At 46.0% G+C, this 16,056-nt stretch overlaps 1 protein-coding gene across 6 annotated transcripts in view; it reads right to left on the bottom strand.

Moving 5' to 3' along the window:
* The window catches only part of ANKRD12 (ankyrin repeat domain 12), a 178,687-nt gene that overhangs the window by 69,109 nt on the left and 93,522 nt on the right, over positions 1-16,056 (bottom strand). For all 6 annotated transcript variants that reach the window (XM_073550954.1, XM_073550953.1, XM_073550952.1 and 3 more), the window contains one exon: positions 2,537-2,684. In XM_073550954.1, the coding sequence (XP_073407055.1) occupies positions 2,537-2,684 (148 nt within the window). The remainder of the gene's footprint in view (positions 1-2,536; positions 2,685-16,056) is intronic.

The raw sequence follows: 16,056 nt of genomic DNA, 5'->3' as shown, positions 1-16,056 counted from the left end.
TTGACTTTTTGAACGCAAAATTGGCTGGAATAAATGGTGGCGCCATGTCGTGTTTGGAGACCCCCTGATGTGCCTAAACAGTGGAAACCCCTCAATTCTAACTCCAACCCTAACCCCAACACCCCCCCCAACCCTAATGATAACCCTAACCCCAACACACCCCTAACCACAAGCATAACCCTAATCCCAAACCACCCCTAACCCCAATCTTAACCCTAATTCCAACTCTAACCCTAGTTCCAACCCTAACCCTAATTCTAACCCGAATTCTAACCCTAATGGAAAAATAAAAATATTTTCTTTATTTTATTATTTGTCCCTACCTATGGGGGTGATAAACAGGGGGGGGGGTTACTTACTTTTTTTATTTTGATCACTGTGAGAGTTTATCACAGTGATCAAAATAAATGAAAGAATCTGCAGCCGGCAGAATCCGGCGGGCGCCCATGATGCGGGACAGGAGGTACCGGGGAGGGTGAGGGGATCGGAAGGCTGGGGGGAGCGGAGGGAAGGGGGAGGGGAGCCGATGACTGCGGCGACCGATCGCTACCGTTAGTCGGTGGCCGGTCGGTGCCGTCAGTCAGTGGGGGGGTCTCATTGGTGTCTGCAGCCATGGTCGATGCTATTGCAGCATCGGCCATGGCTTGATTGCAATATTTCACCAAATTTCAATGGTGAAATATTACAATCGCACTGTGCATGCGCCCGCCATTTTCCAAGATGGTGAGGTGAGGTGGGGTGATTGGACTGCGGGGGGAGCGGGAGCAGATTGGCCAATCGCTGCCGTCAGTCCGTAGCCGATCGCCTCCGCCAGCCGGTGTGGGGGGGGCAGATTAGCGTCTCCTGCCATGTCCGATGCTACTGCAGCATCGGCAATGGCTGGATTGTAATATTTCATCAAATTTCATTGATGAAATATTATTATCGCTCTGATTGGCTGTTTCACTTTCAACAGCCAATCAGAGCGATCGTAGCCACGTGGGGGCTAAGCCACCCCCCGGGGTGAAGTACAATGCCCCCTGCATCTGTGGGTCGGGTGACCTTTCAGTGACCCCAGTCACCCGACCCGCAGGGGGGCTTTGAAGTCATGACACAGCATATGCGTCATGGGTCGGATTGGCACAGACTTTCATGACGCATACGCTGTGTCACAGGTTAGAAGGGGTTAATCAACTGTACACTGCAGAGATTCAGCAGTTTCTGAGCCAATTAGTGATGTGACCGTTCAATGAGCGTGGCCTCGTTCCATACAAGTGTATACAGCGAGGCTGCACCAACTGGACGGGATCATGTATCATATATACCCTCCAGTCCCGGCTCGAAAACCGGCGACTCCCCGCAGCTCAAAGTACGTGCTCCGGGGGTGGATTCATAAGCCTGCAGTCACACGGTGTCTGCAGAATATCAATTTGGACTAGCAACTGCTTTAAATAAAAATCCCTCAAGCTTCTCAATTCAGAAACACTTCATTTTAGTGCTGCGTTACACCATTGCAGAGATATTCAAATTTGCTACTTTTGGAGCTCAACACTGGAAATCTCTGGTTGCAGAGCAATTCTTCAGAGCCTTCTCTGGGGACATGAGATTTCCCATACTGAGTTCCAAAACCAACAAATGTGAATATTTATGCAATGGAGCGACACAAAGAAAAGACTTTTCACAAAGGTACATAGCTATATTTCTTTGAGAAAGTGACAAGTCCTCTTTAAAGGGTTATTCACATTGACATAGATACTGTTGGCTAGTACTTGTAAAAACAAGTCCTTTTGCAATATATGGCTATACTATATTAACATCTGGACCCAGTTCCTAAGATCTAAGCACTTGTTTACAGCTAGCTGTCTACGAAGCTGACTGTCTCTCCCTCCATCCTGGAAGCTTCAAAACAGTGCTTACAAGCTCAGTAAGAGAGCTTGTAAGTGCTGCATGTTCTGCTGTCTAGCAGTGGTCATGTCTCTAAGGCAGCACGCTGTAAACAAAAAAGTGTTAATCCCTCAATAACTGAAGGACTAAGCACTCTGTAGTTAAATTGAGGTGATATTTATAAGCAATCCAATGTGAATGTTTATTATACATAAGTTTTGTTCAATAACGGTGTACACAGCGCCTCACCACTGTAGTCATACCACCTTATCACTAGCGCGTCTCCTAAGTGCAATCCGCCTATCTGAACAAGGTATAAGTTATTAACCGCAACTTTGTATGTATAATAAACATGCATAATGGATTACTAATAAATCTCTCCTCAATGTAACTACAAAATGCCTAGATCTTCGGATCTACTATAGGGGTAGGAACTTATTTAGTGCACCACCTTCTCGGAGTGCAATGATATTCACGTAATTGCAAATATTTTAAAAGGCAGTAATTTGTAAAATTGCTTGTATATACAAGCACTATCCAACAACACTCATTCATGAACATGGGACTAACCATTTAAGGCTGAACACTCACATTAAGTGGATAACACTGCAAGGTAACCTGAGGACAGACTTGCCTAAAACAAAGATCATTTATTTCTGGCTATCCACATTACCTGTGTCCGATTCCCTCTCTTCTTCTCTAGGCGGACTAATCGTAAAGGGTAGTTTCCTTTTCATAGATGACTTCTCTTTGATATCTTTCCCACCTTCAGTCCTGTCCAATTTTGGAGTCCGAGCATATGATGCAATTTTTTCCTTATTCTATGAAGAAAAATAAACACATACAAATATAAAATAGTTTATCTAGTATGATAGAAAGTTGCAAAATATGTCACCATGTTACTAGCACATGCTTGAACTGTAGCAAGGGGTTCTTAAAATTAATGGAAAAAGTAAAAAAAAACTGCTCATCCAAATTTTATTCCATCTCTATTAAAAAAAAACCCAGCATGCCATATTATTGCGTATGTTTCACAGAAAAAATCTGACGAGTTTTTGGCTTATAGACACCCTTAGTCATAGCGAATTATGGTAATAAGGGCAGCTGTTTTTTATGGAATATACTCAATAAGACATGCTGGATTTTCTTCTTTTTTTTTTTAAACTCAAGATGGAATAAAATTTGGATTTTATTTTTTTTTTTACACTGAATTGGGATGTGCAGTTTTCTTTACTCTATCCACTAGAGTTGAGTGAAACAGGTCGGTCAGATTCAAAAGTCGCCGACTTTCGCCAAAGTCGGGTTTCGCCGATTGAAACCCAACCCTAGCGTGAGGTCAGCCATGATCAGCGCGCCATGGTCGCGTTTCAAATGATGCTTTCAGCGCCTTTTCTCACCCAATGATGGAGGACGCACACTGTGGGCAACGCGATGACATGCGCAGCGGCCAGCACCATCTTAGAGAAGGGCATTAAAGTGATTGGCTGGATTTGTGTGGCGTCACAGTGGGGTATAAAAGGCTGTGACCGCCATCTTATGCCGATCTTACAATAGGGAGAGGTGCTGCTGCTGATTCTGAACAGGGAGAGTGTTAGGCAGGGAAGAAGAAGAAAAAAAAAAAACTGCTTCTGCTGATAGCGCTTTTCACTGTACAGTTAGTGTGCAGTGAAAGGGGAGGATTTTTGTTGTGTGCAGCAGCGCTGGTGGTGATTAGGCTGCCTTTTAAGGCTACCTGCTAGCTGCATTGCTGTGTGCACTCTGCTGTGCAAACTGCTTTTTTCAAAGCACTCCAAATTTTATTATTTTGTCCTGGTGAGTTACTGAGCGTTCATTTTTTCACACACCGTCTAGCGTTGTACGCGCCTCACACACTACCGTGTACCGGCTGGTATCACGGACAAATAGAAGCTATCTGGGTGTGACTCTGGAAGAAAAAGCCAAGGAGTTTGTCCGTTTTTCCAGACCTACACCTTAGAGTCGTGTACATTATTCAAACAGTTTCGTATATCTGCTGTTAGATTACGATCAAAACTAGACACAGACAGCGTGTGTCAGTCCGTATACAAATACACGGAGCTTGACAATTTTCCTTACACACATCGTATAGAGCTGTCCGATTCTCCAACAGTATTGTATATCTGCCGTTCGCATTACAGTCACTTTTATACCTAGTCAGCGTGTGTGTGACACTCCGTAAATACATATACGGAGATTGTTAGTTGCACAAAAATCGTATACAGCTGTACACTTCTGATACAGTTCCGTATATCTGCTTGTTGGATTACGGTCCAATACATACTGCGAGAGCGTCTGTGACTAACATAATATATACATTGATTTAATTTGTTTAATACACCTTACACAGCTGGACGCTCCTCATACAGTACCATCTCTCTGCTGGTATTTTTGGTATATTTTCCCAAACATGAGGAAGTATGGTGAAAGAGGCCGCGGACGTGGGCAGGGGGGCACAGCTGGTACTGATGGTGGTGGTGCATCGGCTGGTTCTGGCAAAAGCACAATAGCAGCTAAGGCTAGTTTCACACTAGCGTTTATTTCCTGCAGCGCACGGCGCCGCTAAGCCCCGCCCCCTCCTGGCTCCCTGCCCGCCCCATCTGGTCATCGGCGCCTACTAGCGCACATGGACGCTTGCGATCCGCGCACCATATCTTTAGCATAGGGTGCGCAGACCGTGCGCTGGCCGTGCGCTAGTAGGATTTTAGCGTGCGCTGCGCACTTTTGAAGGTGCGCCAGTGTGCGCCGAACGCAGCATGTTGCATTTTGGCGCACACGGCAGATGCATGGACCAGTAGGCATGGCCAGGGCCGTTACGGGTCCATCACTGCGCACTGGGTTAATGTGGTGGATGCAGGCTCCACTGGGGACAGCGGCGGTGGAACAGTGCTGCCTAGCCCACGGTATAGGAAACAGTTGGCTGTAGGCACTCGCTCCTCCTCGTCTAACAGCGAAAGCTTGTCCACAGAGCGCAGTCGCACGAGCACTACATCCGCAGCTGGCAGTGTTGCACACGAGGTGCCCCACTGTCAAACAGCTAGTGGTAAGCATCAGCAGGCTGTGTTAAAGATGATGTCTTTGGGCGACAACAGACACCGCGGAGGTACTGGCCGACTACTTGCAGCGACAAACTGAGTCATGGCTGGGCAGTCTACATCTTGAGCCCGGCAAGGTAGTCAGTGATAATAGTCGTAATTTTGTGGCAGCCATAGCCCGCGCAAAACACACACATACCTTGCCTGGCTCACAATTTGAACCTGGTGGTGCAGTGCTTCCTTAATTATCCGGAGTTAACATCCCTGCTCCATAAGGTGCGTAGACTGTGCTCGCACATCCGTCGCTCGGCCATACACTCCAGTCGTACGCAGAAGCTGCAGCGATTGCTCCACCTCCCCAAGCACCGCCTAATCATAGACATTGCAACAATGTGGAACTCCACCCTGCACATGGTTGAGAGGCTGTGCGAATAGAGGCAGCCTGTAATGCATTTGTGGGAGGATACACGGGTAGGCAGTTTGAGGGAAGACATGGAATTGTCGGGTGTGCAGTGGTCAAAGATGAAAGACCTCTGTAAAGTCCTTCAGTGTTTTGAGGAATGCACACAGCTGGTAAGCGCAGACGACGCCATCATAAGCATGAGCATCCCACTTATGCGTCTGCTCATGTAAAGTTTGACGCATATTAAGGATCAGGCGTCTGCAGCGGAGGAGAAGGAGGAGAGAAGCCTTGATGACAGTCAGCCATTGTCTGGTCAAGGAACTGTCCTGGACGAGGTGGAGGAAGAAGAGGAGGATGAGGGGGATGATTATTTTGGGCAGGAGGATGTTTCTCAGGGGGCAAGAGAAAATGTTGGCGTTCCAAGGTCAGAGACAGTGTTTATGCGTGACTGTAGGGATGTGGATTTGCCAGAAACTGCTCCTCCACCCACCACAGACAGTGCATCATTGACACCTGGAACATTGGCCCACATGTGCGATTATGCCTTGCGGATCCTAAAAAGGGACCCCCGCATTGCCAAAATGATGAGGCATGACGACTACTGGCTGGCCAGCATCCTCGATCCACGCTACAAAGGCAAATTACACAACATCATGCCACAGGAGAACCTAGAGATAATATTGGCAAACAAACAAGCAACTCTGGTAAACCGTTTGTTTGAGGCTTTCCCAGCACACAGCAGCATTGCTGGTTCTCCCACGAGCCGTAGTGGGCACAATGGAAGAGGTGTTCGTGGTGCACACAGCAGAAGTGGCGTTGGAGACAGAGGTTTAATAACCATGTTGTGGAATGATTTCTCAAGTACCGCTCACACAACTGCTAATACTGCATCGATTAAAAGTGACAGGAGGCAGCAGTTGTCAACTATGGTTACAAACTACTTCTCCTCCCATATCGATGTTCTCCCTCACAGGTCATTCCCCTTTGACTATTGGGCCTCTAAACTGGACGCCTGGCCTGAATTGGCACAATATGCCTTACAGGAGCTCGCTTGCCCTGCTGCTAGAATGTTATCTGAAAGAGTCTTCAGTGCTGCTGGATCAATCCTGACAGAAAAAAGGACCCGTCTGTCGACCCAAAATGTTGATGATCTAACCTTCATTAAAATGAACCATGCATGGGTTTCAAAGGATTTTGTCCCACCTTCCCCTGATGACACATAGGTTACCAGAAAAGTGCCTCGGTTTTTTCCTCCTCTTCATCGGACTTGCCCCCCCCCCAGTTTTGATCCTGGCTAAAACCGTTTCTTATAGACATGGCGAACCCTCAGGTAACCCTAAATGAAGGTCAATGGATACAGGTGGCTGAATTGAAGGAATTGTTTAATCACACCTATTTACCGTGACTAAAAAATTACAAGCTGAGGATTTAACTCTTGGCGTTTTCATAAGGGAGTGGAAGAACTTGCTATTTTGCCTGTCCCAAAGAGGAGATGTAATCGCAGATGGCATTTCTGCTTCAATGAAACGGAGAGAGACACAGCTATTGGAAAATAAAATTTTTCTGGCAGCTGTTTATGTGGACCCAAGTCATCGTATATTGCTTGATGATCAACAGCTTACTAAAGGAAAAAGAAGCTCTGAATGAGGTAGCCGGTAAAGGATGAGTGGCCTACAGGAGGACAGCCAGGCGCAAGAGGACTTGGGTCCTGACAGTGCTACTGCTGCCATATCTTCATCCTCATCAGATGAGGAGTTTGACTTTGACAAGTATTTGGATGATGTGGAGCAGGCAAAGCGTTGCTGCAAGGAAAAAGATTTCACTCCGTCTCCTATAGCAAGCAGATTGACCATATTTCAGCATAATGTTTCACTTGCTCTCAAAGAAAAAGAAAAATTCAACCGTTCATCAAAACTGACTGTGCATGAGGCAATTCCTTTACACCTGGAAATTGATAGAGATGTTGCCCATGTGGTTACGGCTTTGCCTCCAACCCAAGTTAGTGTAGAGAGGTTGTTCTCTGGCCTTAAAATTATTAGGTCAGATTTTAGGTCATCTACGAAGGAGGATCTGATGGAGGTAATTCTATTTCTTAGAACAAATTCTAGACTGCACAAATGTTATTTAGTATGTTTTTGTTGAAAACTGTTTTTTGCCACTTACATAGTTTATTACATAGTGAATATATATATATATATATATATATATACACACACATACATACATACACACACATATATATATATATACATACACACACACATACTGTATATATGTAATCGATATTACATAGTGTATTACATATTTACACTTTATTAGTTTTTTGTGTTCTAAAGTTGTATTCCGATGAATATATATAATGTTCTATCTAAATGTCTTGATTATTGTATCATAAAAATAATTAAATGTTTGATGTTCACATTGTACTACAATAAATTTTTCACTTAAATATAAGCAATATATGTTGGAGTCTGAGTCGGTGGAAGGGAAATTGAGGAGTCGGAGTCACGGGTTTGGCTTACCGACTCCACAGCCCTGGTGTATGCCTCATGAAATATATACGGAGATTTACTGTTATCCATAGACTGTATAGAGCTGTATGCTTCTGATACAGTACCATATATCTGCTGGTATTTTGGGTCCCTTTTCAAAAACATGAGGAAGTATGGTGGAAGAGAACGCGGATGTGGGCATGGAGGGCCACCTGGTACTGATGGTGGTGCATCTGCTGGTAGTGCCAAAAACACAATAGCAGCTAAGGCAGGAGGTGTTGAGCCAGCGTCATGGTGTAGCTCTGGAAGGCCTGTAAGGCTCCCTTTTCTGGGAGAAGGTAGACTGCTTTTAAAGCTTGAGTATCAGGAACTGTTTGTGGCTTACTTTGCTGAAACAGCCTCCAGCTCTATCGCCTCCTCTTCTAAAGTTGTAAAAAATGCAAGCACTGAGTCGTAACTGCAGGCTTCTGGTCAGGAGCAACCCCTTTCCTTGTGTCCTTCACCCACACCAAAAGTGAAGGAAGTGGAAGCACACACCTCAGATTACTCCATGGAGCTCTTTTCACATACCATGCCTGGGTTAATTAAAAATAGGGCCCATCATGTACTGGAGCAATGTAAATGGGGCAGATCAGACACTGGAGCAGCATTTAAGGGGCCCATTATACACTGGAGCATTACAAATGGGGCCCATTATATATGGAACACTATAAGGGCCCATGATACACTGGAGCATCATCCATGAGGCCCATCATGTACTGGAGCATTGTAAATGGGGCAGATCAGAAACTGGAGCAGCATCTAAGGGGCCCATTATACACTGGAGCATTACAAATGGGGCCCATTATATATGGAGCATTATTGGAGCCCATCATACACTGGAGCATCATCCATGAATCCATGAGGCCCATCATGTACTGGAGCAATGTAAATGGGGCAGATCAGACACTGGAGCAGCATCTAAGGGGAACATTATACACTGGAGCATTACAAATGGGGCCCATTATATATGGAGCATTATGTGGAGCTCATCAGATACTGTATGGAACATTATATGCGACTAATTATTTGGTATAGAGAAATATATGGGGCTCATTATTCTGTATGGCGCACAATGTGGTGGCCATAACACTGTATGGAGTAATATACTGTCCTATTTTTGAGCTATTGTACAATTTAAAACAGATCAGTCATGTCATGTAAGCAGTGAAGTATTTGTCATTGTACTACACCTATATTTCTGTGGTGTATCGGAGCATAATGAGTTGTGGTATGTGTTAAAGGGGAGCACTGATACTCTCTGGCCCAGGGCACACGAAAACCTGGAGCCAGCCCATCCCCCCCACAACTTTAGCCAAATAACCCCCAGTTGTCAATGCGTAACTATTATTAGGAAGTAAATTAAGGTTGACAAGCTTCAGTTATAAGAATTGATGTTTTTGGCATTGAAATGGGCACTGTAGGTGTGTTTACTGTCTTCCACTCCCTGCCGACTTTGCTTCCCCATTGACTTGCATTGGGTTTCGTGTTTCAGTCGGCCTCCGACTTTTCAATATAGTCGGCCGATTTTGTTCGACCCGACTTTTGCGAAAGTTTGGTTTCATGAAACAAAACTCGACCCGAAAAAAGGCAAAGTTGCTCATCTCTACTATCCACTTGATGGTCTGCAACTGTAAGCTGAACTCCTACATACCAAGACCAGTTTCTTTCAAAATCAGCAGGCAACAGGATTGTAAACATGGTAATCCATGATTGTTCATGTTCTTAAAATTAATAGCAATCAGGACACTGATTCAAAAACGTTTACAGCAGAAAAATGCCATAAAAAGCTGTGACTCGCCATTTTCACCTTCCTCCAACAAAGTGTTTAGGGCTAAGGGCGATACCGGACATGGTGAGCGGCGGCATTCCACACACCACAAATCTGACTACAGATTTGTGGCGAAGCGCACACTTCATGATCACACCACTTCACAATACCTTTACTGATTTTTTTTTCGATTGACTAGAGCAATTAAAGACACGGACTCAAAATCATTAAAGGGGTACTCCGGGGAGATACAATTTTGAAAAAAATTTTTTTACTGTCCTTGCCCTCAAAATATAAAGTAGAGATGCCCATTGCACTTTTATTATCTTTATAACACTTGTAATTTTGTGTGACACAATCTGCTCCTCACTGCTCCCCCCTCCAGTCTTGGACAATACGTCACACACCAGTGTTCAGCTCCGAACTGAGTAACAGCCAGCCTGAGAAGAGGGTGCATTGCAAGCCCTCTGTTCTCTACAGAGATACCGCTATTGTTAGGAGACTGGCTGATAGTAACACTACGGAGCTGGACACGGACATGTCCCAGGCGGAAAGGATGAGCAGTAAAGAGCAGCTGCTGTCACACCAGCCTACTGATTATAGCCCGTTTACTGCAGGGATACTAGCAGGGAGCAGGCCATGTTCTTGGAGACTCTTGGAGGATTGCTGGTATGAGCTCTCGTGTTGTCGTAAGCCAAGTGTATTCCCTCGTTTGTCTCCCTGCTTTGATTTTAGTGGTAGTGGGGACTGACCAGCATTGACCCCATCCTCTCCCTTTCCAGGGTGTATGGCAAGGGCCAGTCAGGGATTAGGCCCCTGCTCAGCGATAGGTGCGGAACCTATTTAGGGTAGACAGGGTGTTATATCTGCCTAGAGGTCTCCACTTCCCCCTTTCCTAGTGTTTGGGCTCCCCCTCCCTCTTCCCCATTGTTGTGCACCTAGCTTCTCCCTCACCCAGCGTGACAACCCTTTTAAGAGCGCCTGCAAAAAGTTAATACATGGGCATGAAAAACCCATTACAGCCTACTAGTGTTTAGGGTGAAGAAGGCTTTTCTGAAAATGTCCAATGTAAACCAATCGCTGTACCGTTAACCTAGTTCTGAACAAAAGGTGGTACCTGCAGATAGTCAGGATTTATCACATAGCTCTACCGGTAACCATAATCCCCAAAAAACATGCACACTCAGTAGAGCATTCATGTGCCCAAATTGGGGGAAAAAAAGCAGCTACTTGCGACTTATCCGACATTTTTAAAATATTAGATACCCTTATCCATTGGGATAGTCAGGAGGCTCTTATACACATTACATGGGTTCACAGATTAAGTAAGTTGCATAAGGCCTTATGTTTCTGAAGGGAATTTGCAGCTTAGTGTCCTCAATATTGATCTGTGAACACTATATAATTTTAGTGTTATACCATGACTAGCTATGAACCCGTTCTACGCCCGGGTGGCGAGCATTTTTATTGGTATATGGTCTCTCATCCTGGTATGTGCTGCCACCCTCCTATCCTGGTATGCATGGAACCCCTCATTCCTATCCTGGTATGCATGGTACCCTCACCCCCCCCCCCAATCTTGGTATGCATGGCACCCCATTCTTCATCCTGGTATGCATGGTCCCCTCACCCCCCAATCCTGGTATGGCTGGTACTCTCTCATCCCTATCCTGGTATGCATGGTCCCCTCACCCCCTATCCTAGTATGCATGGCCCCCTCACCCCCAATCCTGGTATGCATTGCCCCCTCACCCCCAATCCTGGTATGCATGGCCCCCTCACCCCCTACCCGGGTATGCACGGTCCTCTCATCCCCCAATCCTGGTATGCATGGTTCCCTTCATCCCCCCAATCCTGGTATGCATGGTCCCCTTCATCCCCCCAATCCTGGTATGCATGGTCCCCCTCATCCCCCAATCCTGGTATGTATGGTCCCCTCATCCCCCAATCCTGGTATGTATGGTCCCCTCATCCCCCAATCCTGGTATGTATGGTCCCCTCATCCCCCAATCCTGGTATGTATGGTCCCCTCATCCCCCCAATCCTGGTATCCATGGTCCCATCACTCCTATTAAAACTACACACATACCAAAAAAAAAAAAACAAACAAAAAAAACATTTATACTCACCCTTCTTTCCTGTGCTCCAGCGCTGTCACCACATTCTGCTGGAGGCTGGGGGAGGAGTCTGGCGCCAGAGTACGCGCATGCCCATAGCGCCGTCCAGCGCCATATTGCCGGCTGCACTCCTGCCCCGGTCTCTGGCCGAAGAGAAGCGCCGCGGCAACGCTCCTCCCGGTCAGGTAAGTATGGTGCCGGACATGGCGGTATGCAGTGTGTACACATACCGCCATCTCTGGCGCCATACACACTCCGCACCACTGGATGCCTCATTCTGTCTGGAGCCAGACTGGTATGCATGGCCCCCTCACCCCCTACCCGGGTATGCACGGTCCTCTCATCCCCCAATCCTGGTATGCATGGTACCCTTCATCTCCCCAATCCTGGTATGCATGGTCCCCCTCATCCCCCGATCCTGGTATGCATGGTACCCTTCATCCCCCCAATCCTGGTATGCATGGTCCCCCTCATCCCCCAATCCTGGTATGCATGGTCCCCCTCATCCCCAAATCCTGGTATGCATGGTCCCCCTCATCCCCAAATCCTGGTATGCATGGTCCCCCTCATCCCCCAATCCTGGTATGCATGGTCCCCCTCATCCCCCAATCCTGGTATGCATGGTCCCCCTCATCCCCCAATCCTGGCATGCATGGTCCCCCTCATCCCCCAATCCTGGCATGCATGGTCCCCCTCATCCCCCAATCCTGGCATGCATGGTCCCCTCATCCCCCAATCCTGGTATGTATGGTCCCCTCATCCCCCAATCCTGGTATGTATGGTCCCCTCATCCCCCAATCCTGGTATGCATGGTCCCATCACTCCTATTAAAACTACACACATACCAAAAAAAAACAAAAAAAACACATTTATACTCACCCTTCTTTCCTGTGCTCCAGCGCTGTCACCACGTTCTGCTGGAGGCTGGGGGAGGAGTCTGGCGCCGGAGTATGCACATGCCCAAAAGCGCCGTCCAGCGCCATATTGCCGGCCGCACTCCTGCCCTGGTCTCTGGCCAAAGAGAAGCGACGCGGCAACGCTCCTCCCGGTCAGGTAAGTATGGTGCCGGACATGGCGGTATGCAGTGTGTACGCATACCGCCATCTCCTGCGCCATACACACTCCTCACCACTGGATGCCTCATTCTGTCTGGAGCCACACTGCGCAGGCGCGTCGCGCTTGCGCAGTCTATAAAGGCTTCGAACAGAGTGACGCTTACAGCGTTATATTATAGATGTTAAGACAGAGTCGTGTACTGTGCAACGCTTGCCGAGCACCTCCACCATAAAACATCCAATATGAACCAGACCGAAAAACCTCGTTGTGAAAATCGGAAGAATATGGAAAAACAGGATAGCTCTGCATACTGTACTTTTATGGGTATGTGAAATATAAGCACATATCCAATTTTATTTTTCTCAGTTCAGGGCTTTCATATAGAACAATGGCTGGATCCATCAGATAACGGCTAAACAGCAGTGGGACTCACTTATGTGTCAAGGAGGAAACTGAAAACCAAATGAAGAAAATCTAAATTGCAATGGCAAGTTTTCTTCAATAAGGGTGGGTTTCTCCGATTATGTAAAGTATATTGTGGAATGGAAATCTGGTCTGGGTAAGAGTTGTCTTCTCTGTAATTTGTGTTTAATTCCTGATCATTGAGCACAAGCTGCCCATCACTGCAGTGCCAGGCACAGAGCCGCCATGTATTCAGTGGAGTCTGGTAATGAATAGCTCAGCAACCACAGACAAGTGTCAGGTCTACACCAGCAGCAGATGAACTGCGACCAATATATAGAAAGTACCAAGGGAGACATTCCTGCTAATACTGAAGTATGAAAAAACACAGAACACCTCAGGAGCTTTTAATAGAGAATAATCCAGACAGAGGACCATACAGAAGGTTAATAGAAGGGTCCTTCATACATATGAGCTCTTATGAAAGCTAAAAGCCACTCTCCGCTACATCAAGGTAACCCTGACATAATGCGTGTGAAGTGGCTCTGCATGTTCCCGTAAAAATGAACACTCACTGAAAGACACTTAAAGCCCAAGTAAAAGCCTTTCTTTTATTGCTCCGTTTAACAGCTCATCTCAAGATGCATTTTCACTTTTAGCGTGAAATATGAGCAAAACAACCAAAATACATCAAACACTCCCATTGTAGGGCACCTCTGGAGACACAGGAAAGAAACTGAAAGTTAGCTTTAAGGCCAAGGCCTGTTTCACACTTCAGTTGGTTGATGTCAGTCAAAATCCGTCATTTTTAAAAAAGAACGGATACGCCATTTTTTTGGGCGGATCCGTCTTTTTTCCCATAGACTTGCATTAGCGGCTGATTTTGATGGATGGTCACCCGTTGCATCCGTTTGACGGATCAATCATAATTTTGGCGTCCGCTGTCTGGAGTGGACGGACAATGAAAAGTTTTTGGTTTGCATTAAAACAGCGGATAGCAACGGATCCGTCGCTGTCCGCCAGGCGTTATAATGGATGCCTATGGGCGACAGATCCGTTGCCAACCGTTAATTGATGGAATCTGCCAACGGATCTGCCTTTTTATACTGAGCATGCCCGGAAAAAAATTACTTTCATGAAATTCTCCCTCTGTGTCTCTTTCTCTCTCTCTCTTCCAGACATCAGTTACTTTAAATTTCATGCACCAGATCCGTTTCTTTCACACTTTGGTGGTTTGCAACTGACGTCAAACAACTGAAGTGTGAAACAATCCTTGGACGGATCCGCTGCAGCCACTAAGTGCGTGAAATTTAAAGGACGCGATCTTTGGAAAAAGAGAGAATTTCATGAAAGGAAATTTTTCCGGGCATGCTCAGTATAAAAAGGCAGATCCGTTGGCAGATTCCATCAATTAACGGTTGGCAACGGATCCGTCGCCCATAGGCATCCATTATAACGCCTGGCGGACAGCGACGGATCCGTTGCTATCCGCTGTTTTAACGCAGACAAAAAAAGTTTCATTGTCCGTCCACTCCAGACAGCGGACGCCAAAATTATGACGGATCCGTCAAAAAACGGATCCAACGGATGACCAGCCGTCAAAATCCGCCGCTAATGCAAGTCTATGGGAAAAAAGGCGAATCCGCCAAAAAAATGACTGACGTCAAACAACTGAAGTGTGAAACAGGCCTAAATCCTCACAAGCATTTGGTGAATTTTTCCAATATTTACGTTAGTGCATAAAAATACAAAACAAAACAGTATATTACAGTTCCAGGAACGTGGCTGAAGATCACAGAAGTCTCGTGCCCACTATGCCTTTTTTAAACGCTGTCGGTAATTGACCGGCGGTTTGATTTTGACATGTCAAGTTTTGTTGGAGCAAATGTGTTGTGTATTTTACCCATAAACTTGAATAAGATTAGAAAATACATAGACAAAAAAAAAAAAAAAAGTTGTATGCGTTTTTATTGCATTTCCACAGCAAAATGACTTACATGACCATCAGTAAAGTTTTATCAAAGTAGAGGCATATAAAACATTGAAAACTGATATTTCAAACAGGACATCGAAAAGATAAAGACTGCAGGAAAAAAAAAAAGCTAACAATGGTTAAAAAAGAAAAAACAACAACAAAAAAAAAACTCCACAAGTAACACAATTTAGCCAACTGGTGCAGAAATGCCACGGTATCCAATACTTATCGAGGGTACTTGACCTAAAGGTGTTTTAAGCCAATTAAATTTACTGTTAAAGAAGCATTCCTCCTCCCATCAAAACTTATCCTCATATATTGCAATCATCATATTATACAACACTGTGTACTTACAATTGCTCATTTTGCCTTTCTACCCATCCAATTCTTTTTTCCCCATTAACTATATGACATCACATGATTAAAAAGGCTCCGTTACACACAGCGAGATCGCAGATTTTGTGATGCGCCAGCGATCTCGCTGTGTGTGACACGCATCAGTGACTGCCCCCCCGCCGGGTATCGCTGATCATGCTCGAATGTCCTGGGCCATTTTTTGATTGTTGGTCTCCCGCTGGCCAGCATGCATTGCTGCGTGTGGCAGCGGGAGACCAACGCGAGCTCCCAGCGCTGTAAGCAGACGCTGGGAGCTGGTATTCAAGGTAAATATCGGGTAACTAAGCACGCTCGTCGCTTAGTTACCCGATATTTACCTTGGATACCAGCGTCCTCGCTGGTCCTGATCGCTGGTGAAATCTGCCTGTTTGACAGCTCACCAGCGATCATGTAGCGAGGCACCAGCGATCCTGACAAGGTTGTATCGTTGTCGGGATCACTGGTGCATCGTTTAGTATGACGGGACCCTAACTCCTTTCCGACCTTGGACGT

Source organism: Dendrobates tinctorius, unplaced genomic scaffold (assembly GCF_039654945.1).
Source record: "Dendrobates tinctorius isolate UK_male_01 unplaced genomic scaffold, ASM3965494v1 ptg000171l, whole genome shotgun sequence".
NCBI lineage: Eukaryota > Metazoa > Chordata > Amphibia > Anura > Dendrobatidae > Dendrobates > Dendrobates tinctorius.
Note: the sequence above shows the minus strand (reverse complement) of the source record. Positions and strands in the feature narration are given on the sequence as shown.